The sequence below is a fragment of the Patella vulgata genome, chromosome 6, assembly GCF_932274485.2.
Source record: "Patella vulgata chromosome 6, xgPatVulg1.2, whole genome shotgun sequence".
NCBI lineage: Eukaryota > Metazoa > Mollusca > Gastropoda > Patellidae > Patella > Patella vulgata.
The window spans coordinates 71686631-71711505 of NC_065884.2; the positions used below are offsets into that span (position 1 = coordinate 71686631).

Sequence of the window (24875 nt, forward strand, 5' to 3'; positions counted from 1 at the left end):
CCTCATCATAAATTTGTAGGGGGTTGACCATTTAGAATTTTTGCTACAGGGATTTGATGTTGACAGGGGTGAAAATCTCACTTCCGAAACAATGATTGCTCTGCAGAAAGACACTTTACATCCCCTATCCCTCGCTGCAATATCATCATTATTACCCAAAACTGCTATGAAATTGCAAATTTGATCCCGTTTCTCCAATTCTAGACCAAAAAGTCAACCTAAAAATGCAGGAAGAGGGGAGAGAAAAAATTAAGGGAAAAATTGTCTATTTATAACTCACACTACATTCATCCATCATGAAATAAGGGGAAATAATTACTAGTCTTAGTCCAAATGAGCTCAGACTAGCAATTTTTGTCCATCGACTTCAATGTTAAATGGCTGTAACATCACAGGCTGTAGCTTTTTGCTCAACATTCCGTTGGTTTCAATCTTTATAGGCACATCATAATTTTTGAGGGGTTGACCGTTTAGATTTTTTGCTACCAGGATTTGATTGATTGGGGTCAAAATCTCACTTCCAAGTCCAACACAATAATTGCTCTGCAGAAAGACACTTTGCACCCCCTTTCCCTCCGCTGTAATATCATCAGTATTACCCAAAACTGCTATAAATTGCAAATTTGATCCCTTTTCTCCAATTCTAGACCAAAAAGTCAACTAAGAAAATGCAGGAAGTGGGGAGAAAAAAATTAAGGGAAAAATTGCACAGACATGTGGTTTATGTGACGAGTGATAACAGATACACGGACGAATTTCTGCTCACTAATAATTCCTTCCAAGATCAAAAGTTGTTATATGGGACTGTAAGAGGATACCTGGCAATTCAATAAAGTAATTGAATGTCATTAGATAAGAGAAGACGGGAAAAATAGAAATAGTCCGTACATTCCCTTGTTTATAATCATTCTATACCTTATAAAAACATGGTAATGCACGGACTTTTTCTGTTTTTCTTTTGTGTTCTCTTATCTAGTGGCAGTCAATTCTTTATAAGAATTGTCAGATATCCTCTCACAATCTCACACAACAACTTTTGATCTTCGAATGAATTATTAGTGAGCAGAAATTCGGCCGTGTATATGTTATCACTCGTCACATCAGTCAGTTATATGGAGGCATGACTCGTGTTTTCCGATTCAGGAAACCTGTATTACTCAGCTATCGTAGCAATGATCTGTGTTAAAAATATATTTGGAATGTGTTTAACCAGCTCTCACATATGTGATAATGACTGGCACCAATATTGTCCTTTAAATATTAGATTGAATTAAAATAAAGAAAGAAAGAAAGCAGGCATCTCTTTGTATAATATAATTATTTTAATAAAAGCTTTTTACAGCACTGTTTGAAAATAACTCTAGTGAAATAAACCATCAACATGAACATATATATATCACCATGGAAACAACATAAACATATATCACCATGGAAACAACATAAACATATATCACCATGGAAACAATAAATCACTAGAAACATGATGTAACTTGAACACTAATCTTTACAACTAGAAATGACAAATGCAATTTAAAACTTTTATCAACCAAATTACGAAATATTCACTTCTAAATCACTAAACAACAAATCGCTAACAACATGACAAGGGCATTAATCTTGAAAACTTGTGTCACGAATACTGATCATGCAAAACTTTAAGGTTTTGGCTAATGCGGTGGACACACTAGCCGAATGATTCAGGGGAAGCATTTGTCTAGTGTGTCCACCCATTTGGCCTAATACAAATCAGCGTCAATTGATTTGGCCAAATGATTCGGCTAATGTGTCCACCGCTTTACAAAAAGGCTGTATTCTTTGAAGTTTTCTTGAATAAGGGCCAGAAACTTTTAATATAAATATTTGACTGCACATCATGGATTATAAATCACAAGATGAAAGGAGTTTCTATTTTTCATTCAATCATCTGAACTTTATCAAATCTCAAAACAAAAATTCTCCATGCACCATTCAACTTTGATCAAACCACAAACATAAATAATAAATATAACAGTTAATTTCCAAAATTATAACTCCCAAAAAATCTGAATCATTCACATGGGCTACATTTCACATAGTGAAAACCATGAATTTCACAATAGGATCAACGATCAAGCATTCTCCTTCCCTATAAATAATATCAACGGTAATTTAAATTTTTTCATTTTGCAAAAGATCAACACATCTTCATATTATCCTGTAAAGTTATATTGTTAGAAATGGACATACTTTGATTACATACATGCATCTGAACTAATTGAATAAAAGACATTTTATGGGGGTACTGGGTGTATGTCAGTACCTTGGAAAGAGAAAATAAAAAACATTAGCATTAGGTAGCAAATAAAAGAACCAAATTCCTTCTCTGGAAGTGGAAATGAATTTAGAAGCTTTTGCTTGTTTTCAACTCCATAACATATGTATTGTATGCCCCACTCTAAATTTATAGTTTAAACCACTCTCTAAAATATCAAACCATCCTGACCTAGCAAACATTGTAATCCAGGGATCTGAATTCAATGAACAATAAGTTATATATGTTTCATTCCCACATAACACCAATATTTATATATTATTACATGTATTTAGTTTACTATTGTCTCCACCACATGCATTACAAATAACAATTTAACTTGTCAGATAAAATTATCAAACAGATTGTTGTTTTTTTAATGGATGCAATAGAAACAATAAATACCATACATTATATCTAACTAATCTTATATCATAAGGAGTTGATTAGTTTTAAATTAAATATTCAATTTGTAATTAAATATTCAATTTATAATTAAATATTCAATTATAATCAAATATTCAATTTGTAACTAAATATTCAATTTGTAACTAAATATTCAATTTGTAATTAAATATTCAATTTGTAACTAAATATTCAATTTATACTTAAATATTCAATTTATAATTAAATATTCAATTTATAATTAAATATTCAATTTATATTATAATTAAATATTCAGTTTATAATTAAATATTCAATTTATAATTAAATATTCATTTCATAATTAAATATTCAACTTATAATTAAATATTCAATTTATATTATAATTAAATATTCAATTTATATTATAATTAAATATTCAGTTTATAATTAAATATTCAATTTATAATTAAATATTCAATTTATAATTAAATATTCAGTTTATAATTAAATATTCAATTTATAATTAAATATTCAATTTATAATTAAATATTCAATTTTAATAAAAGATACATTATGTAAGATTTAGATAAAGAGCTAGCTATTCTTGCTATAATGGTTCAAAAATTGATAATGTAAAATGAATATATTGAAAATTTCATTCACATTACTCTATTATGAGAGAAGATATTAGCTTTTGAAGGTTTGACAAGATGCAACTGACATCCTGGTTGTTTGAAGCCAAGTCTCACTTCTCCAATTTTAAATTAAATCAAAACATGGCTGAACCGTTCTAATCTGCTTAATATCGGAGATATCCGATGGCATTGAAGTCTTTTTATGTTAATATATATGCCTAATTAATAATTTATATAACATTTCAGGTCTAAAGAAAGATACGTGTAGGTAGATTTAGCTCTTCCATAATGTATGTTTAAATATTCAACTTATAATCAATTACTTAAATAACCAATTACTTAAATAACCAATTACTTAAATAACCAATTACTTAAATAACCAATTACTTAAATAATCAATTACTTAAATAATCAATTAATTAAATAATCAATTTATAATTAAACAATCAATTAATTCAGTACAATTAATCAATTTCTTTGAAGTTCCACATGTCACAAATTAAAATATATGCACCATATGTGACTAGCATTGAATAGTCTGGACAATTGTGTCTTTTTCCAAACTGGGCAACATTTCATCACTATCATCCAGTCCTGAATCGGATAAAACAATTTCTTCTTCACACAGAGATATCTTATGCATTAAAAAATCTGGACTACTAGGTACACCACGCCTGTTAAATTCGTCTACCATGACATACGAGAGTTTATCAGACAATAACGAAGGTTCAACATGCTCCATGTACTGAACCATGACCTTTGGAACGCGTTTTGCAGAAGTTTTCTCCAGCAAATGTTTCCCCCAAATGTCATTAGCAGATTTAGAATCGGAAATATCTTCAACGATGCCTTCATCATACAAATATTTTGAAAAAGGCATAAAATTAAAATTAAGTGAGTCATTTGTCTTTGAATTTAAGTCCGTCTTTTGTTGATTATCCTTTTTAAAAAGATTACAAATGACTTTTGGTAATGATGAGGGTTTGATATCATCAGGACTACTCACAACATCAGATTTTTCTTGAGATACGGAAATATCATTTTGTTCCTTACAACATTCAGATGCATTTGTCACACATTCAGCATTTGCTTCAGATTTTTTAAGGACATGTACGACTTGTTTGTTGTCATGGAGATCACTGGTTGTCATGTCAACTGAACATAAAATATTGCAGATTTCATCAGAATCTATACCAAATGATGGTTTAGTTTCATTTTGAGCAATGTCTTCCGGAAAAGCTGAAATTTCTTCAACCATGGCATCAAGACATCTTTTCACTTCTGGTTCAACATATTCTATATTTTTTACCATTAGTAACTTGGTATTTTCTTCATCTGTAATCAACCCTGAATTGTTAGACCCAACATCTTCCCATATATTACAACGATTAGCAACGCGGTGAGAGTGGATACCGTTACGTGTCATCTCCGACGACTTTGTTTCCGACCGTTGCTTATAAATAACTACGTTGATTTTAGTCGGAGAGTTTAGGGGATTCGTTTTCATAATGGGTAATACAAAGGTTTTAGGTTTGTTCATTTTACGGACAGCTGTGGTGTAACTTGTTCTGCCTTTACAGGGCGAGCTCAAAACACATGACTCTTGAACATGACTAATAACAGACTGGTTTTCATTTTCATGTGAATCACCGTTGTTTGAGGCGATGTTTTCCTTCTTGTTCATGAAATCAATTCTATTTTTCACTGAATCACGTTTTAAAGAGTAATCAGAATTTATGATTTCTGCAGAATTGACGTTTTTCTGTGGAGATAGTTTTTTCTTTAATGTATCCGCTAGTTTCGATATGACATCTTTCTGCATCAAGATATCTTTCATGGGTTTATTCTCTGTCACACTGTTTCTTCGTGTAACGTCTCTCTTATTTGGATTCTCATTTAAAATGAAGAGATCGGTCGAGGGAGCCGCTTCAACAAAAAGATCTGTAAAATGACGCTTGGGATTCGGAGATTTTGTTTTTGAAGGTGATTTGATTTCGGAGATTGATGATTTGGGTTCTTTTAAGTTATGAGAAATACTTGAGTTAGAGATCTCGGAGGGTGAGCCTACTGAGCCTGAAGTGTGAAGTGTTGTTTCTTGAATATCCAGTATTGGACTTAATATAGGAGGTTCCTCAGACAATTCTTCGTCATCCAGACATCTGCTATCGTCCATGCGTTCTAATACTGGGGGAAGGAAATATAAATCATTCACACATTGAGAATTTTCAAGGCAATGGGCATCAGTGGAGATCGAAAGAGGGGCGAACAAATTTTTGGATCTATCGTCATTTATGTCTGGAATTATAGGTAAATCATTTTGATCCAGAATTATTTCGTCTGAGACGAGATGACTCCTTGAAACCAGACCAAACTCAAACAAAAACTGTTCTTTCTCTGTAAGATTATCTACGATAAGTGAGGGTTTATTCGGTAGCCATATTGTTTTGATGCGAGGGGGTGTGATGGTGTAGACGGGAACAATTTTCTTCTTTTGTGTTTTCGGTTTTTGTCGTCTTTCGTTAAAAAGATTTGGCAAAACCCTTAAGCCATCAAGTAAAAGAATGGGTTTTCGAAATATTTTTGATTTTGATTTGGACTTTGACTGCGAAAAGTTGCTAACAGGTTTTGATTTCCTGACATCAATATTCTTACCCGTAATAATTGTACCACCTCGTTTGGGTCGAAGAATTTTTTGACACATATTCCGCGTGTGAAAAACCTTACACGGAAACTGCAAATGTTTTTGTAACTGCTGCTGAGTTTTAAAAGTTTTGTCACAAATGCGACATTTGAAGAAATCGTGTGTTTCAGGTCTCGAGCAACGTTTCTTACTTTCAGATTTGCTTCTTTTCTTTGTTTTTGACGATTTTTTGTTTCTACCACTAGATTTGGGCCGATTTTCATCATTGATTGTGTCTAAATTTTGTTGTTTTCCTTCTCCATTTCCATTGTCACAACCTTGTTCCGTTTTGATAATTGTAGTTGACGTCATTCCTGTCGTCCCTGTTGTGGCACCACTCCATGATGCCCCTCCAGCTCCTCTTGGAGATCTGGGAGAATGAGGGGGGCGTTGATAAGGTGTGTCTTCCTCGGGTTTACATTGCGTTCTACTTCTTTTAATATTTTCCTCTTCTTCTTCAAGTTCTTCTTCCGCTTTGCGTTTTTCTTGATTAATTAAATTACCGATGGTCGCCTCCGCTGCTTGTGTTAATATGTTCATGCCTGATTGACTGTCATAACTTCCATAATACAAATCTTGTCTTGGTTCCTGTTTGACTTGAACGAAATCTGGTTCTATTAGTTCCCCTGTCTCAGTCACATAGTATGTGATTTCTTCTGATGGACTTGGATCATCAGTTTGTGCTTCAGCAGCCGGCTCTTCGCCTTCAACTGTATCCTCTGGCTTTGAAACTTCAGTATTCTGTATCTGAATGTGGGGAGGTAAAATATGTTCTGATTGAGTTATCTGCCCCTTTTCATCCACCTGCTGCACAACTATTATTTGATTGACAGGAGACTCAACATCCCCAGCAACCAAATAACCACTCTCTGATAACCGAGAGAGAATATCGCTGAGAGGGATATCGTCGTTTTGAGAATGGACTTCAAAGGTTCGTACACCTGTCTCTGGATCAGCTGACTGCTCAACGATTTCTCCTTGAACAACCTGTCGTTGAATTATTCCTCTTGGGGATAAACTTTGACTCTGGTGTCGCGAAGAATTCGGGTACATGTCAAGATTGGCATTTTCTACAAACGTTCCCCCCGATCCAGGAATGTAGACGGGGTAGTCGGAATTCTGTTGTTTACTACAAGGGTATTTTACGTGTTCTTTCATGTCCTCAAGACTATCGAAGGGACGTTTACAGATGAAACAGCTGTATTCAGATTTGGGCTCATTTTTTTCTTGCTTTATAATGACCACATGTTCTCCACCTATACCTTCTACAAGCTGGGGTTGACTGGCAACTTCTTTCTCCTTAGTCTCCACGTAAGTCTGTAAGGCAAAGGGTTCCTGTTCGAGTCGTTTATCGTGATTGGAAGGACCGATTGTTTTACAAGTTTTACTGTGTCTCCATCGATTTATAGGATCTTCGAATGATTGCATACAATGTCGACACCAGAACAACTTAGCTGAAGGAATACTCAGTCGGTGACACGGGTGATTAGATACTTTTTCTTCCATCTTTAATTCTGAAATTATAAAAACAATATTAAATTTAGGATCATATAAAATGGATAGGCCCTTATTGAGAAATTGGAATAGCTCAGCAGATGGAGAACACTAGATAGGAGACAGTCTAGCACATGCATGTATGACGTCATATCGTCGGTGAAGTGTCAAAATGTGTATCTAAGAATTTCAAAAGATTAAGAAATAGAACCTTTTGCATTTCAAAATTTCCACAAATCAAGATACAACATTTGGACACATGATACCCAGAACAGTTTTAATGTGCATATTAATTGGGAGATTTTAAAAATGCAAAAACGTGTATTTGACTAATTTCTCGAGATACACCCTTTTGACACTTCACCGACGATATATGCTAGATTGTCTCCGCTCTAGTGTTCTCCTCAGCACACAGATTTATATAACTAATCCAGTGGCCATGTTTTATTTATCGCTAGGCGTACATGTATGTCAGAAGGTAGGCCTACATACAGAAATCATTAAATAAAATTGTAGGAAAACTTGAGTGACAACTGACATAAAACTAAAGATGTCATGTCGGTTTTAAAAGACAGTACCGTTTTATAAATGAGTGATAAAATTTCACTTTGACAACCTAAATTCAGATACTTCTGACAATATGAATGCCGGAAATTGAATGTTAAAAATGTCATTAATATAGTTATGCACACAGTCCTTCATGTTTAAGGTAAACTCTCGACTTTCCTTCGCGGGTGTCATTAAAGACTCCTGCAAATTTGCTAAACCCTCTCCTAAATTTTGGGAATAATAAACTACTTTCAGTTTTTGTTTATTTTTAAACTGCATACGTTCGAGTTGTAGAATTACTCTTGCAATATCATATATGGAAGTGGATAAACGACCGGATTCGGTTCCTGATGAAAATTTACTACAAAACTGGATATCGTCTCTGATTGGCCAATTTTATAATGTGGTTATTAGCGGTCTTTTCCAATATGGCGGCCTCTACAGGCATCCTTGTTGGTGCTAAATTTACGACTCTAAATTCACTTTTAGAGGCGATGAAACAATTTGAATTTAAGAATAAAGTGACATATTGGCGAAGAGATACGCAGACATTAGAAAATGCAAGAAAGCGAGGGTTAGGGTTAGAACCGAACCTATCGCGATAGAATAACCAGATGGTGAACTTGGCCAATCAGAGACGATATCCGGTTTCGTAGTAAATTTTCGTAAGGAACCGAATCCGGTCGTTTATCCACTTCCATCATATAATTAAGAAGAGTTTATATAAAAGGGAGTTTTTTTTCTCATTTTTGATATTGGCAGGAGCTTTTTAAGGCTCCCGCACAATTTTATAAACATGAAGGGCTGAGGTGACACTCGGGTCAATCAATGACTCCCACATTTTAACGTGTATAAATTTAACAGGGATGTGGTCATAACGGCCGGGACGGCCCTATGCCATGCCATAATGGCCAAAAACAGGTTTGGTCAAAACAGTTCTACTTCAATAATAACGGCCAAACAGTTTGGTCATGTCATAATGTCCCAAAAATTTAGTTGTAACGGCCAAACACGAATTTTATATTGTATTATATCATGGACCTCGTATTATAAGGTCCATGATTATATGTAATACATGTATGAGACATGACATCGTGTCTCCTAAAGTCAAAGTGGCTGAAGGAGAAAATTTTCAAGACATTTGCTTATCTGATTTGGCACATTAATACAGCTTTCTTTTTAATACAATTGACTTAACAAACCTAAACATATTTAGTCACAGTGTATACCGTACTGATTGTAAAACGAAATTGTTTACAATCTTTGACCTAAGCAAAAAATAAGTCATGATAGTTGTGTCCCTTTGCATGGGCACAGTACTCTCATGTGTCTGATCAAATTTCACAGTCTCTCCCCACGTCTGGAGCTTGCACTTTTGCAAAATACATCTTTGGCATGCAATAAATTTACCTGCTATAGTTTGGATTGGTATTAGTCTCGATTCAGTTTCATATTAAACGATTTCAATCGCTAGTTGCTGCAACAAAACTCGGATGCAAGTACAGAGGGCGCTTTTCATTAGCTCTTCCTGGAGCCGAACCAAGGGAGACAACTCTTTTTAACGCGCACCTGCTCTTTCCCGCCAGAAATCGATTGCAATAGCAAAACTGACCAGGAAACTAAAAATAGAAACTATAAGGAAATTGTTGTTGTTTTTGTTGTTTTTTTTTTGGGGGGGGGGGGGGTTAAGAAAAAACAAAACAGAGTGTAACCCATGTTAAGTATTATTAATGCCCCCACCCAGAACAAATAAATTAAGGTGAAATACATTTCATGTCGTCGGAATTCATGATAAAAAAAAGTTATCAGATAAAGTCAGGGCACTTTTTACTATCATAAGTAGTGAGGCAAAAAAAAAAAATAAAAATAAAAAAGCAATACCGAATATGTCAAATCAAAATCATGAGCTTTTTAAACTAATTAATTGCGAAATGGAAAGTAACTTTTTCGGTAAACATAAGATCAAAACTTAAAGTAGCTAAGTCTCTAACTCAATATCATCAAAAATCTTCGACACTGAAAACACAAATTATTTGTCAATTTAAATCAACATTGGTCTTGTGATCTTACAGGGAAAAGATGGGCTTCTGATATCCAATATTCAAGACAAAATAAACATTTTACCATTGGTACAATGTTAGATATCAATATTTAGTTGTTAATTACAATTCCGCATATTTTGTCAAGAACCATAGTGATTTCAAAAATAAATTCATCGCCAACAAGATAATTCAGATGTTGGATTTTTTAATTGATAATATCTTTGTTGAATTTGGAGGGGAAATTTATCAGCAAGTTGTAGGTATCCCCATGGGCACCAACTGTGCACCTTTGCTTGCTGATTTGTTTCTCTATTCCTACGAAGCCGATTACATACAGGCACTTGTAAAATCAAATAAACGATTAGTCAGACATTTTAATTTCACTTATCGATATATCGATGATGTTCTATCACTGAATAATCCAAAATTTAGTGATTATGTAGAATTCATATATCCTGATGAGCTCGAAATTAAAAACACTACTGACGGTGACAATTACGCTTCCTACTTGGATTTGCGTCTCGATTTTTACAATTGCCATAAACTTAGTGTTAAATTGTACGATAAACGTGATGACTTTGACTTTCCGATTGTTAACTTTCCATTTATTAGTAGTAACATTCCAATATCACCAGCTTATGGAGTGTTTGTGTCCCAACAAATTCGTTACGCGAGAGCTTGTTCATTTTATTCTGATTTTTTAAGTAGATCGAGGCATTTGTCATCGAAGCTTCAACTACAGGGATACTTGCGAACTAAACTTATTAAAACCTTTAAAAAGTTTTATGGCCGTCATATTGACTTGATTGGTAAATATAACATGTCTCTCTCGGCTATTATTCTAGATATATTTAATTGACGCGTATACTATCTCCCTGATAATGTCTACTACTGTTCATCACGTGCATTTTGCATACCGATAGTTCATTGGCCAATCATGCTATTTTACCGAGATTTCGGCTGATAGTTTGGGTGCAGCTATGGCGGGTGTGGCGCCAGGCAGGGTAAGCTTACTCTTCCGGACACCTGTTACTACAGTTTGTCGTGTATTTTGTACACGGTGAACAGTCCATATGCTGATTACACTATTTGGCCTTATTACACTATTTTGCCTATACCGTTTTTTTTAGGACTTCGAATTTTGTCTAATGGTTTGGATTGTTCGTACTTGGTTTTATTTTATAATGCGTTTCAGCGTCATTTGGAACAAGGGACTCAAAGAACGTGGCTAGACATATTCCACAAGTCGTGTCAAATATTGACGCTATATTCTTAGCTCGAGAGCATGCGCAATAAATACCATCGGTGTAGACTGGAATAACCAGACGCTAAAGATTGTCATTTAATTGAGACTTTGGCGCATTTCGCCGAACATAACTGTTTAGAAATTACAGTAAAACAGAAACGATTGAAAGTAAATCAGTTTATATACATTCATATTACATTATTATATGCGTTGCGACCCATTTGTGTCAATTTCTAGGTCCCAAATATTAGCGATTTAGCTCCTTTCACTAAACTTGCCGAAAGGTTAGTGCTAAATGATAAGGCCAGCTCAATTTTTCGTCATAGATCACGAGATGTAAACAGGGCTAGCGCTAATCCCAACCCTAACCCTGGTCCTAGTCCCAATGCTTGCCATATCCCTAACCTACAATCTCGTCAACAGCGACCTTGACAAAAGTGGAGCTGGCCTTAACGTTTAGTTTTAGCCCTTGCCGAAATGCGAAATTTTCCTCGCGCTCCGGGGGGAGACAACCGTTAGGAATTGCCCCTTGTCTCAGTGCTTTGACAGATTACATTAAAAATGCCCTGGATTAAGCACCGTTATTTCATTATTTTACTCTGCGGTAAAATCGCCTTTTATATTGTAATATAACAAAATGTAACCATTAGAATCCAAAATGTCAGATTAAGTCACATCGGATATGGTTCATGAATTAATGAAGGGCATGATTGAAGGGGGGTTGAATGGCCGATTGGTTAGCACGTACCGAATTCCGAGTTCTTTTATGTGTAGGCTAGCTACGTCAATCCATCCGAAGGACTAGACAACGTACCTTGCCAGGCCTTCACCGTCTTTAATGACTGACAAGGGGAAGCCACACGGCAAAATCTCGTAGGGATGGTCTTGGAAGGAATTATTAGTGAGCCGAAATTCGGCCGTGTATCTGTTATCACTCGTCACATCAATCAGTTATATAGAAGTATGACTCGTGTTTTCCTTTGGCGTTCCTCACTTCCGATTCAGGAAACCTGTATTACTCAGCTATCGTAGCAATGATCTCTGTGTTAAAATTATATTTGGAATGTGTTTAGCCAGCTCTATCAGATATGTTATAATGACTGGCACAAATATTGTCCTTTAATGCTTTGCATCAATGAAATTGAATCTCAATTGAAACGGGTTGTTAGATTTCTCTCTTTAAAAACACAGTATTGTGTAATAAGTACGCCTACGTTATTTAGAGACGATGATGGCACCATGAATTGGCAATTGTCAAATTTCCTTAATAACTTCTTATTTTTCCCTATATATTATAAATATTTGGAGTGATACCGTAATTGTACAAAACCCTATTTTAGGCTCCCGTCAAGTTATCTGTACCGCGGCGTATTTAGTCGCAGTCGGTTTTTGTTTTTCCAGTTTGTTTCCTCAACATTGAAAACACGAATTATTTGTCAAATTAAATCAACATTCATGTTGTGATCTTACCGGAAAAAGATGGGCTTTTGATATCCAATATTTAAGACAAAATAAACATTTTACCATTGGTACACGAATCGTGTACCATAATGCGCTTCAGCCACAGTTGTATCGAGAGACTCGAGGGACGAGGCTAGACACATTGCACCAAATCAAACGGCGTATGTAGACTGGAATAACCAGACGCTAGAAATTTGCACTCCCTTGAGACTGCTGGCTTATTTCGCCGAACATAACTGATTTGAAATTGGAGTAAAAACGGAAACCATTGAATGTAAATCAGTTTATATACATTCATATTACAGTATTATATGCGTTGCGACCCACTTTTGTCAATTTCTAGGTCCCAAATATTAGCGATTTAGCTCCTTTAAAGTTTCCTGTCAAATTCGAGCAGAACTGATTTTGTTGCTTATCAGTAAAAATAAAACGTAGCGTAGTAGGTACACGTATTTAGTTTCTGTGGTTTGTCAATGTGACCTCTGGTTACCCCAGATATACGCCAAAATGACGATAGACAAACATTTTCAAGACTGGAGGAGAGAACCCACCCGGACCCCGCGATACATTGTCACGGGAACCTGGCAAACCCCCTCCTGAAAAACTCCTGGATCCGCCCCTGTATATATGAGTTATAACACAGACTGACCCTAAATAAAGGGGGGGGGGCGAAGGGTTAGCGTGTGCACGCTGCATCAGAAGGTCTATCATTGAGCCAACTGACGTGGTATCGATTCCCCGGTTGTACGCGACAAGGAGTAGGGTCGCCTGTCCAACCTCGTGGGTTTTCTCCGGGTCCTCCGGTTTCCTCCCACTGCTAAAGATCCCTACGCGCCAGTGAATTATTGAAATAAAATTGAATCATGTGTTGGTCCTGAAATGACCTAGTTTGTGTCGAGTGGACGTTAAACCCCATTTCTCTCTCTCTCTCTCTCTCTCCCTCTCAATAATTTCATGTGCTAATAATATCAGAAATTGTATACAGATATTGAGAATTCAGAAACAAACTGGAAAAGAATGCAGCCATTAAATATAAAATATATATTTAATTCTGGGCGCGGATCTATAACGGCGGTTCATAATATATATTTTATTCTGGGGCGCGGGTCTATAACGGCGGTTGATAAAACATTTAATTTGGGCCGAGGATCTGTAACAGCGGTTCATAATTATGGATCCGAAGATAGGAAATCCATCTGCGCTTACTTCCCTTGTTAAATGTTTAGATGTAGTAATATGATCTGGAGTGAATACAATACTTGATCAAGCTATAAAAAAAGTAGGCCATGTTGAATAATCAACTTATTTTTATTGATTAAACATTACTCATTGTTCTAAACATCAAAAATAGATGAATTGGAATAAACACGTTATACAATATCATAGCTTGCGTTTAATGAAATGAAATGGGGTTTAACGTACTACTGTTCTGCTCCGACTCGGCTAATGGAGGCGGGCAAACGCCATACAGTGTGCTATGAGGGCAATTTTACCCGGGCAGCGGCACTACGGCCTACTCTTACATCGAATTCCAACTGTCAGGGAATCTTTTACGTGCACGCCAATATGTACACCGGACCTCGGTTTTTCGTCCCATCCGAACAGCTAGACAGCTGTCCCTAATGAATACGGACACACTTCATACGAGGGGAATATTGCCAAGACTCGAACTCCATCTTAGAGTTCTTTTACGTGCACGCCATTGTGTACAAGGGGGGCTCTATTTTTCGGCGAGCCGCGGTGGCTCGATGTCGATGAGTAAGACGTTGGCTCGCTAACTTAACAGTCCGTGTTCAATCCTGCAGATGTTAGCGGAGAAAGCTTATCGGGATTTTCCGGCGTGATTTCCCCTTGTCAGTGATGCAGGACGGAGGGCTTGACAAGGACAGCTGTCTAGTCGTTCGGATAGGACGAAAAACCGAGGTCCCGTGTATACATTGACGTGTACGTAAAATAACCTTGACAGCTGGAATTCGATATAAGAGTAAGCCGTAGTGCCGCTGTCCGGGCAAAATGTCCCTCATAGCACACTGTATGGCGTATGCGCGTATTCATTAGCCTAGTAGGAGCTGAACAGTAGGACGTTAAACCTCATTTCATTTCATTTCATTAATCTGAAGTTGAGCCGGGGTGGGGTGGGGGTGGCGAATGGGTAGCGCGTGCGCGCTGCATCATAAGGTCTGTCATTGAGTCAACTGGCGTGGTTTCTATTTCCTGGTTATACGGACGTGACAAGGAGTTGGATCGCTTGTCCAACCCTGTGGGTTTTCTTCGAGTCCTCCGGTTTCCTAGCTCCCACTGCTAAAGACCCCTACGCGCAAGCGAATTATTGAAATAGAATTGAATCATGTGTTAGTCCCGAAATGACCTAGTTTGTGGACGTTAAACTCTCTCTCTCTCTTTCTCTCTCTCTCTCTCCGAATAGTAGGACGTTAACACCATTTGCACTCATATCATTTTGTAAGCTGCGACTAGTAGTGCAAGTCTATCCGTTGTCAATGGTTTTAAGAAACATCGCTTGGGTCATATAGGCAATTATTTACCGCTCAATAATTGTTACTCCTATATGTACAAAGTTAAAAGGCGTTGAATATAAACATTTGAAAACAAACACACGTTCTTTTTGCAAACTTGAAATAGGCTACAACATACAAGCAGTTCAATGTACGTTACGTTCGGTATAACATGTCACCGAAACCGGTTTGTCAATGACTAATCTATTTGTTAAGGCCAGCTCAATTTTCGTTAATAAGCTTAGGACACGTTGTTGTAGGTTAGGATTAGGGTGAGCATTGGGGCTTGGTCCAGGGTTAGGGTTAGAATTAGCGTTAGCCTTGTTTACATCTCGTGACCTTTGATCAAACATGAAGTTGGCCTTATCATATAGATCTAACGGCTTGTCAATGTAATCTGTTGATTGTCGCATAGTGGTTGATTGTTTACTACGGGCTATAAATATAAAACTAGACCAAGTAATGGAACGGAGCCATAAAGAACTTTATTGATCTAAAGACATTGCCTGGTACCTTTATGGTATTGCTGAAGTAGTAAAACCACAATAATCTTAATTTATAGCTTGTTTTGTTTTTATTCTGGATAGACTGCTTATACAGGTAAGCCGATAGCTATCTCTTAGTATATATATATACATAAAACACGTCTTTCACTTTGATATTATTGTCAACCCCTTAATTGTTGATTAGGCCTATATCTAATGTAAAGTCAGTTGCATAATATATACAATTTATAGCTTATTGTGTTTTGATTCTAGGCAGGTTGTTTATCATACAATAAAGCCGATATATCTGTCTCTTAGAGTATATATAAAACACTTTAATATGTGCTTGTCAACCCCCTGGTTGATTAGGCCTATGTTATTAGGCCTATATCTAATGTCATGTGTCAAATATAAACAATGACAACATGGGTTAAGACGTGTGATCACCATGTTGAAGCAAATTGTTTTGTTTCTGGGCTGGTTTCGCTTTTCGCTCTGCAATAATGTTTGATGTTTATACATGTATATGACCACCGACATTTTGCACACACTGTACATCCATACATGATCATTCAAGTTTATTTTATATAATTAAACTGTGAGTAAATTTTATAGTCTATGATGTCGGATAAATGATACAATAAAAACTTATTTTAATGATTTCCGCTTGTCAGGGGTGAAAAAAAAATTAAAAGGACGCTTTCGTTATCCAAATATTTCCAACGTGCATGTCCATGAATTCAGGATAAAGGACAGGTCCAGTGGTGTACATGAGGTTGGACAGGCGACCCTACTCCTTGTCACGTACAACCGGGGAAACGAAACACAGCCAGTTGACTCAATGACAGACCGTATGATACTGCGCGCACGTGCTAACCATTCGGCCACACAAGCCCCCTCCAAAAAAACTAAAGAAGCAGATGGACAATACCGATGATGTCAAGTGAAAATCATACGATTTTCCGTCAAAGACATTGGTTATCAACCCCTTTTTGCCAACGGCACACCTTGGAACACATGAAAAAATAGCGGCACACCTGTGATAAAAACATTTTGAATTTTGTAAAATAATAACATGGCAAGCTATAGACGGCATACAACCGTAGATAGAGACTAGTCATAGACACATAGAATGACTCAAACTAAATAAAGAAATGAACTATGAACTTATCAGTAGACACCTGTGAATACTCAATTGGGATCACTTGTTTTTGGCATTTTCTTAGTGTGCCGTTCAAAATTTCGCGGCACATTTAGGAAGACCACGGCACACTGGCTGAGAATCGCTGCCCCACGGTATATAGAATTAATGCAAAATAATTCTCGTGTCCTATAGGATACATAAATATGTGGCCCCAAATATACCCTTGCTTCATATTGACCTGTCACTAATTATTAATAAAATTATTTTCAACTTGTTCACTTGACTTGCATGTACATTGGTTAATTGGGATAAAAACTAAAATTACCAAGTCAAATAATTTTATCTATACTCTTCAAAACAAAGTAGGGGATATTCAGAAACAATACAAAACTGCAATCATATACTTGTATATATGCACCAAAGTTCTAATAGCAATATTGACTCAGAACTTCTGACTGTATAAAATTCTCCGGTAATCCCCAAGCCCTCAGGCCAAACTCGACATTGTCCCAACCTGGATCCCTCTCTGCCCGGATTACAGATTGGTCTGATGTGATATTTTGACAGTTTATGGAGCCGCAGTGGCTCAGTGAGTAAGGCGCTGGCCCACTCTGTGGTTCGAGATTCCCCGGTTGTACGCGACAAGGAGTAGGGTCGCCTGTTCACCCTCGTGGGTTTTCTCCGGGTCCTCCGGTTTCCTCCCACTGCTAAAGACCCTAACGCGCAAGCGAATTATTGAAATAAAAAAATTAAACCATGTTAGTCCCAAAATGACCTAGTTTGTGTCGAGTGGACGTTAAACCCCATTTTCTCTCTCTCTTTCTCTCTCTCTCTCTTTCTCTCTGTGGTTCGATCCCGGTGGTCGAGAGAGTTCCCCGTATGCCTAGTCGTTCGGATGGAACAAAAAAACTAGTCTCCGTGTAGATGTTGGCGTGCACGTAAAAGACCACTTGCCAGTTGGTATTCGATATAATAGTAGGCCATAGCACCGCTGTCCGAGCCAAATTTCACCCATAGCAAAATATGGCGCACACCCTTCTTCATCAGACCAGTCGTTGCAGAAGAGTAGGACGTTAAACCCCCTTTTTAATTTCATCTTATTTGACAGATTACAGTCAAACCCAAAATATGTTTGATTTCAACACGGATTTTACAGACGTAATATTTATCAACAAATATCATCCAAAATAAATTAGCATATAAATCCCATATTTCTGAGCCATGGTCCGAAAAATCGGTTGGTTGGTTGGTTGTTTCGTTCGATTATACCTAATCCCGATTTTACGGTCCATGGCTCAGAAATATGGGATTATGTATAATCGAACACAACAACCAACCAATTCAAATCAAAGCCATTTAAATCGGCGAGTTCGGTCCTTTTAACTTTTATTTGAATTAACTAATATACTAGATAAGAAACTTCATTTCTCAGTCCGCCGTCCACCAGTGACTAAATCTATTTGTTAAGGCCAGCTCAATTTTTGTTAAGGTCTCTAAGATTTAAATAAGGTTAGGGCACGTGATTGTTGGTGAGATTGTAGGTTAGGGTTAGGGTAAGCATTAGGGCCGGGGTTAGGCTTATGGTTGGGATTAGCGCTAGCCCTGTTTACATCTCGTGACCTATGACGAAAAATTGAGGTGGCCTTATCATTTAGTACTAACCATGCGTCGGTATATATCAAATTTTTTTTTTAGCTACTTTCTCGTGGCTACTAATATAAACAGGCCCGTAACTGGGGGGGGGGGGTGCAAAACATTCCCCCCCCCCCTTTGTGAAAAAATATTCGACCATAAAAAAAATTGATATACATTGTCCGTCAATTTTACACCACCCCTGAGAACACTTCTAGCCCCCCTCGGTTGCCCTGAGCTAGTTACGACCCTGAATATAAATATGCAAACATACAGTTGTTTTTATCAATTAGGTATTGGACAATGGACCCGTATGATGCAGACAGTGATGCCGACATTCATAAAGCCAAATTACAGGTAAATTAATTATCTGATTATAATACAGATCTATATTTTGTTTCGTTTTTATACTCTCAATCGCCTGCACTACATGAAGATCAGACCAGTTGTAGTGGGAGGTCTCGTCGGGGGTCATACGAGCTGCTTTTGACCTTATGACATCAAACACAGTTCCGTGCAACGTATGCCAAGAACTCGCCATAACCAACCGTTTCATTGACTAATCCGCCACATCAATCAGAACGCGAGTTATATAACAACTCTTCCAGAACTTAGTGTATGATAAAGACAAGTACAAAGACGAGATTTTGAACTATAAAAAATGAATCAGATTGGTAAATAAAAGGCATTTTATACATATATTTCAAGTCGAACAAGATTAAGATGTCGGAGCCACGGTGGCAAGGGACAACGTATAGTCTTTGGGATGGGACGAAAAACCGAGGTTCCTTGAACACATTGGCTTGCCCGTAAAAGATGCAGTTTGAATTCGATATAAGAGTAGGACGTAGCGCCGCTGTCCGGACAAACGTCACTCATAGCACACCGCATGTCCGTCTTCATTAGCCCAGTTGGAGCAAAACAGTAGGACGTTAAACCCCATTTCATTTGATGTATGAACTAACATTAAATCGTGATAACAATACAATATTTGTAACTGCAATTTGGATTGCTAGGCTCGCAGTAATCCCCCACCCCCACACACCCCTATGAATTTCATTTCGATCGGCCGTTTCTTAAAACCATTTCTTTCCCATTCAATATCAACGTTGTTATGGCAACAATAAATTGCGAGTAGAGAAAGGCCGCTAACCAGTAAAAGTTGTGCTAATTTATTTATTACTAATGAACAGAGTTTAAACTGTTATTATATTACGGAAAGTGTATTTTTGTTTCCGTAATCAGGATCTGCATTGCAAATAAATGCCTTAAACTAGTCCTTTTGTTAGGGGCGGATCCAGTAATTTTTCCAGGAGGGGTTTGCCAGGTTCCTGTTCAGGAAATTTGACAGTTGACAATGCATGATAACATCAAAGTAGGCATACATACACATTGAGCATTTTAAAGAGAGAAATCCAACACCCCGTTTGATGTCCATTTTTATTATGAATTAATAGGATCACATTGTGATTCAATTTCATTGATGCAAAGCATTCATTGTGATATCATTATCTCGCTCTTTGAATGCTCATCCCATCCCATCATCTGATGATAAAGGATATTGCACACGATCGTGACATTTTTCTCATAAAAGTGTTGATTTACAAATTTTTTATGTAGCTGGACAGGGATGGGACGGACGGAGGGCCTGACAAGGACAGCTGTCTAGTCATTCGGATGAGACGAAAAACCGAGGTCCCGTGTACACATTGGCGTGCACGTAAAAGATCCCTTGACAGTTGGAATTCGATATAAGAGTAGGCCGTAGTGCCGCTGTCCGGGCAAAATTACCCTCATAGCACACTGTATGGCGTATGCCCGTCTTCATTAGCCCAGTTCGGAGCAAAACAGTAGGACGTTAAACCCCATTTCATTTCATTTCATTTCAGGGATGGGCCCCCCCCCCCCCTGGATCCGCCCCTGCTTGTGTTCAGTCATTGAAAAATTAAAGTGATCGCATGAAATGTCGCCATTTTGTTCTCACTATTTAGGCTATTGTTCTTCATATTTGTATTTGCCGTTACTACTCGTTTTTGTAAATGTATAGCTTACAAATTTCTCTTATTCTAAAAGGGGCCACGGTGGCTAAGTGGATAAGACGCTGGCTCGCTAGGCTGGAGTTCGCGTGTTCGATCCCTGCATTGGCCAAGAACGTTCATCGGGAATTTCCGACGTGGTTCCCCTTGTCAGTGGTGCATTGCAGGGCCTGACATGGACAGTTGTCTAGTCGTTCGGATGGGATGTAAAACCGAGGTCCCGTGCACGTAAAAGAACCCTTGGCAGTTGAAATTCGATATAAGAGTAGGTAATAATGCCCCTTCCCGGGAAGAATTTCCCTCATAGTACATTGTATGGCGTATGCCCGTCGTCATTAGCAGAACAGTAGGAGGTTAAACTCCATTTCTATTCATTTCTTATACTAAAAGTATCAACTTGGAAATAGAATAGGCATATAGCGACCGCTATTTACTCTAACCGACTTGTATACTTTTTCAGAAACCGAAGAAATTCAGTAGAAAATTGGATCAATTGAGTCACATAGCCAGGTTAATAGGTATGTAAAGCAATTTTATATTACCCCCCCCCCCCACCACCCTCCGATATTCCATCTAATTACGATCCTAAATTTATCAACGGGTGGAGGGGGTGGAGGGGGTGGATGGCCGAATGGTTATCACGTGCGCGCTGTATCCTAAAGCCTGTCATTGAGTCAACTGGCGTGGTTTCGAATCCTCGGTTGTACGTGACAAGGAGTAGGGTCGCCTGTCCAACCTCGTGGGTTTCCTCCAACTGCTAAAGACCCCTACGCGCAAGCGAATAATTGAAATAAAATTAAACCATATGTTAGTCCCGAAATGACCTAGTTTGTTGCGAGTGGACCTTAAACCCATCTCTCTCTCTCTCTCTCTCTCTCTCTTTATCAACACGCCGCTTAAAATGCTAGCTATGAGCTAATCGAATCCGATCAAATGAATTTAGTTTCAGTAAACGCATTTCGTTCTATACATTGTAACCTATTCATGTCTATCTTTTAAAATAAATCGCATGATTGGGTCTACTTCGTCAGATCCTATCGATGAACATATCGATTTCACCGTGGCCTTATTGTTATGATAAAAAAAATTGTTCACGAGTCTTCTGGAAGAAATATAGATTTTCTAACTGGGGCAGAGTGACACAAAAACAATAGTTATTTCCCTTTAGTTGTTCCACATCTTCTCTTTACTCCCACTAGAGGGCAGCACAACGGTATTTAATGACTGCCCAACATCAAGACGGTGTTTCTGGAAATAGTAAGTAAATTGGCATCGTTCTTGACAATACATGTATGTTTGACATTTTTAGCTCTCAATAGATTTGAGGAAGGGGAACACGTATCATTGACAGATTAAATTATATCGTTTATTTAGTATCATTTACCCAATCTTCCAGAAAACACCGAAATATCGGGGATGTTCATCGTGTGTGTTTCAGGCGAAATAAGTGGCCAAAAGTTGGCATCTCTTAAATTAACGATGGTAATCATGGAATTGGGGAGGGTGTTACAGACTTGATGTAGCTTGAAATATCGGAGCTGTCCTAGGCCTTTTATAATCTCCACGGCCGGTATCAGATTAACATCAGCCAGTGGAAGTTAGTAATTTGACGAAGACGTTGAAGTGTCATCCTACACGTACACTGCAAATACGTCAAATACTATATTGTAAATAGTGCAAATGCAATGCAACTGCAAGAGCCTTCACAAACTCCAGCAACATTTCTCAGTCTCATCTGTTTTTAATAAATTTTATTAAATAAATTTCTTTTTGGTGATACCACAATGTCAGATCTGATATACATGTAGTCTGCTGTCTACATATTGTTGAATTTAAAACTAGAATTAGAATAAGACAGCAAACTAGCAATAAAATTCACCGACTGCCAGAGATTGATAAAATCTGCTCGTCATGACAATTTTCTGATTATTTGGAGTCTGATACAGTCCATTTTTTAAGACCAAAGTACGGATCTGCCCCCATACTGAAAATGTTTGCAACCCCCCACCCCACCCCAAGTTAAGTCAAAATCTTTAAAGTGCAGGGGCATGATTGGTCTTTTATTTTTAGAGGGTAAAATTTTCAAATTTTCCACGGATGAGGGCCTGCTGTTGCAAAACCTTAAAAAATGGCCTGGATATGATGTGATAAATAAGATCCTTTTTTTTTTTCTAAGTTTGACCCCCTTTAGTATTAAAAGTCTGTTAGTCAGAGATGAATGAGTTATCTAGATTTATTCATTGATTTATGGTTTATAAACAGAACTAAGTACAAATTTATCTTGATTCTTTGCACTGCGCGCAGATGGGGGGGGGGGGGAGGGATGAATGAATGGTTAGCGCAGGCACTTTGTTTCATAAAGTCTGTCATTGAGTCAACTGGTTTTAATTCCCCGGTTGTAGCCTACATGACAAGGAGTAGGAACACCTGTCCAACCTTTAGGCTGGTTGGAGAAGGTGACAAATCCAGCTTTGTGGGAAGAAATTCCTACCCAAATGATTTCTTCATTTTCTGAAACAACTATGTCCCTAGTGTTCCAGAAAAATTTTCCCCGTCGATCGGAGTTGAGCAAATTTTTTTTACAGCATTTTGAAATTTTGACCCCCTGGGTCAACATAATGAATCTGAAAACCATTTATAACTTCAAAAATATCAATTTTACAGCCTAGAAATGTATTATCAACATATAGGAAAGTGATACCAAGGATTCCAGAAATGATGTAAAAAGTAATGTACGACGTCACCGTGACGTCAGAATACAAAATGGCGGAACTGTGACGTCACTGTGATGTCAAAATTCAAAATGGCGGAGACGTGTTGTGAATAAAGCAACAACAGCAAGCAAATAGACAAGAGGAACATTCTGGACACCATAAAATATTCATTCGGATCATCATCAATAAAATCATAAAAATATTCTTCAGTTCTGATTTGTTCTACCCCGTACCAAATTCATCTTCTAAATCAATGCTGATTTGTTCGCTGTTCAGACAACCCTCCCCGTGGCATCGTCCACATGCTTCAACACATTTCAAACCATTCTGTGTACAAGAACATGACGAGCATTGGTTTTTCAACGATTTACATTTACACCGGATGAAATTCAGAACGTTGTCTGGTGCTGATGGAAGAACAGTCGCGATGGGAACGTGTCTATTCTCTATCACTTGCCAACCCCAATTCACAGGATTGACGCCATCGTCTAGTTCATCCCAAATTCTACCAGAAAATGAACGCGGTGAGCATGCTGCTCGGCCGCGGCAGCTGTTGGAGGAAGTCTATTGATTTGAATGGAATTTTTTTCAGCGATCATAGCTTTGTACCTTAGGTACCGGACTTTAGTCAGAGGTATCTCATTTTTGTTACCATACATTAGACAGAATAACCTTTCTCCAGCTGCAGGTACTTCAGACTGGGAACCTCCAGGTGAAGCTATTGTCTTGCTAGCTTCCCGAAAGATGTCACTGTTCGTATGTTTAAGAAGTCCCAATTTACCGACTCTGAAACAACCAGAAGTGGTATCACACCCAGACCAGGCGCGAATGAACAATAAATTGTCTAATACAGTTTTATCCATTGCGCTGCAGACTGATTTTATGTCATAGTTGTTGCGCTTTTTGTCCAAGTGGCGAAGATGAATTGTCAAATCAATAGACTTCCTTCAACAGCTGCCGTAGCCGAGCAGCATGCTCACCACGTTCATGTTCAGGTTAGAATTTGGGATGAACTAGACAATGGCGTCGATCCTGTGAATTGAGGTTGGCAAGTGATAGAGAATAGACACGTTCCCATCGCGACTGTTCTTCCATCAGCACCAGAATGTTCCTCTTGTCTTTTTGCTTGCTGTTGTTGCTTTATTCAAAACACGTCTCCGCCATTTTGAATTTTGACATCACAGTGACGTCATAGTTCCGCCATTTTGTATTCTGACGTCACGGTGACGTCGTATGTTACTTTTTACATCATTTCTGGAATCCTTGGTATCACTTTCCTATATGTTGATAATACATTTCTAGGCTGTAAAATTGATATTTTTGAAGTTATAAATGGTTTTCAGTTTCATTATGTTGACCCAGGGGGTCAAAATTTCAAAATGCTGTAAAAAAATTTGCTCAACACCGGTCGGCGGGGAAAATTTTTCTGTAACACTAGGGACATAGTTGTTTCAGAAAATGAAGAAATCATTTGGGTAGGAATTTCTTCCCACAAATTTTCTACCTCGACCAGACTACTTGTGATTTTTCTCCGGGTCCTCCGGTTTCCTCCCACTGCTAACGACCCCTACGCGCAAGTGAATTATTT

General features: G+C 37.6%; 2 protein-coding genes across 5 annotated transcripts in view; one reads left to right on the plus strand and one right to left on the minus strand.

Annotated features, from left to right (window-relative positions):
• Positions 1 to 3192: 3192 nt before the first annotated feature.
• LOC126825501 (uncharacterized) lies at positions 3193 to 9533 on the minus strand. Of its 2 annotated transcripts, none has more exons than XM_050555131.2 (2): positions 9425 to 9533; positions 3193 to 7485 (listed from the first exon to the last, which is right to left on the minus strand). In XM_050555131.2, the coding sequence occupies exon 2, from the start codon at positions 7475 to 7477 to the stop codon at positions 3815 to 3817; it is 3663 nt and encodes a 1220-aa protein (XP_050411088.1). In that variant the 5' UTR covers positions 7478 to 7485; positions 9425 to 9533; the 3' UTR covers positions 3193 to 3814. The 2 variants fall into 2 exon arrangements, with proteins under 2 accessions (XP_050411088.1, XP_050411089.1); XM_050555132.2 differs by lacking the exon at positions 9425 to 9533 and adding an exon at positions 9217 to 9295.
• A 6235-nt stretch (positions 9534 to 15768) lies between these two features.
• Positions 15769 to 24875, plus strand: part of LOC126825503 (oxysterol-binding protein-related protein 8) — a 92026-nt gene continuing 82919 nt past the window's right edge. Inside the window, exons 1-3 of one of the 3 annotated variants that reach the window (XM_050555141.2) lie at positions 15769 to 15876; positions 18831 to 18894; positions 21034 to 21091. In XM_050555141.2, coding sequence (XP_050411098.1) covers positions 18841 to 18894; positions 21034 to 21091 — 112 coding nt within the window. In that variant the 5' untranslated portion in view covers positions 15769 to 15876; positions 18831 to 18840. Of the gene's footprint in view, positions 15877 to 18830; positions 18895 to 21033; positions 21092 to 21780; positions 21831 to 24875 lie in introns of those variants that run through there. The other 2 variants (XM_050555136.2, XM_050555137.1) reach the window with 2 other exon arrangements.

What these genes read in the sequence shown, in the direction of transcription:
- LOC126825501 (XM_050555131.2), bottom strand. Translation starts at nt 7,477, where the DNA reads ATGGAAGAAAAAGTATCTAATCACCCGTGTCACCGACTGAGTATTCCT.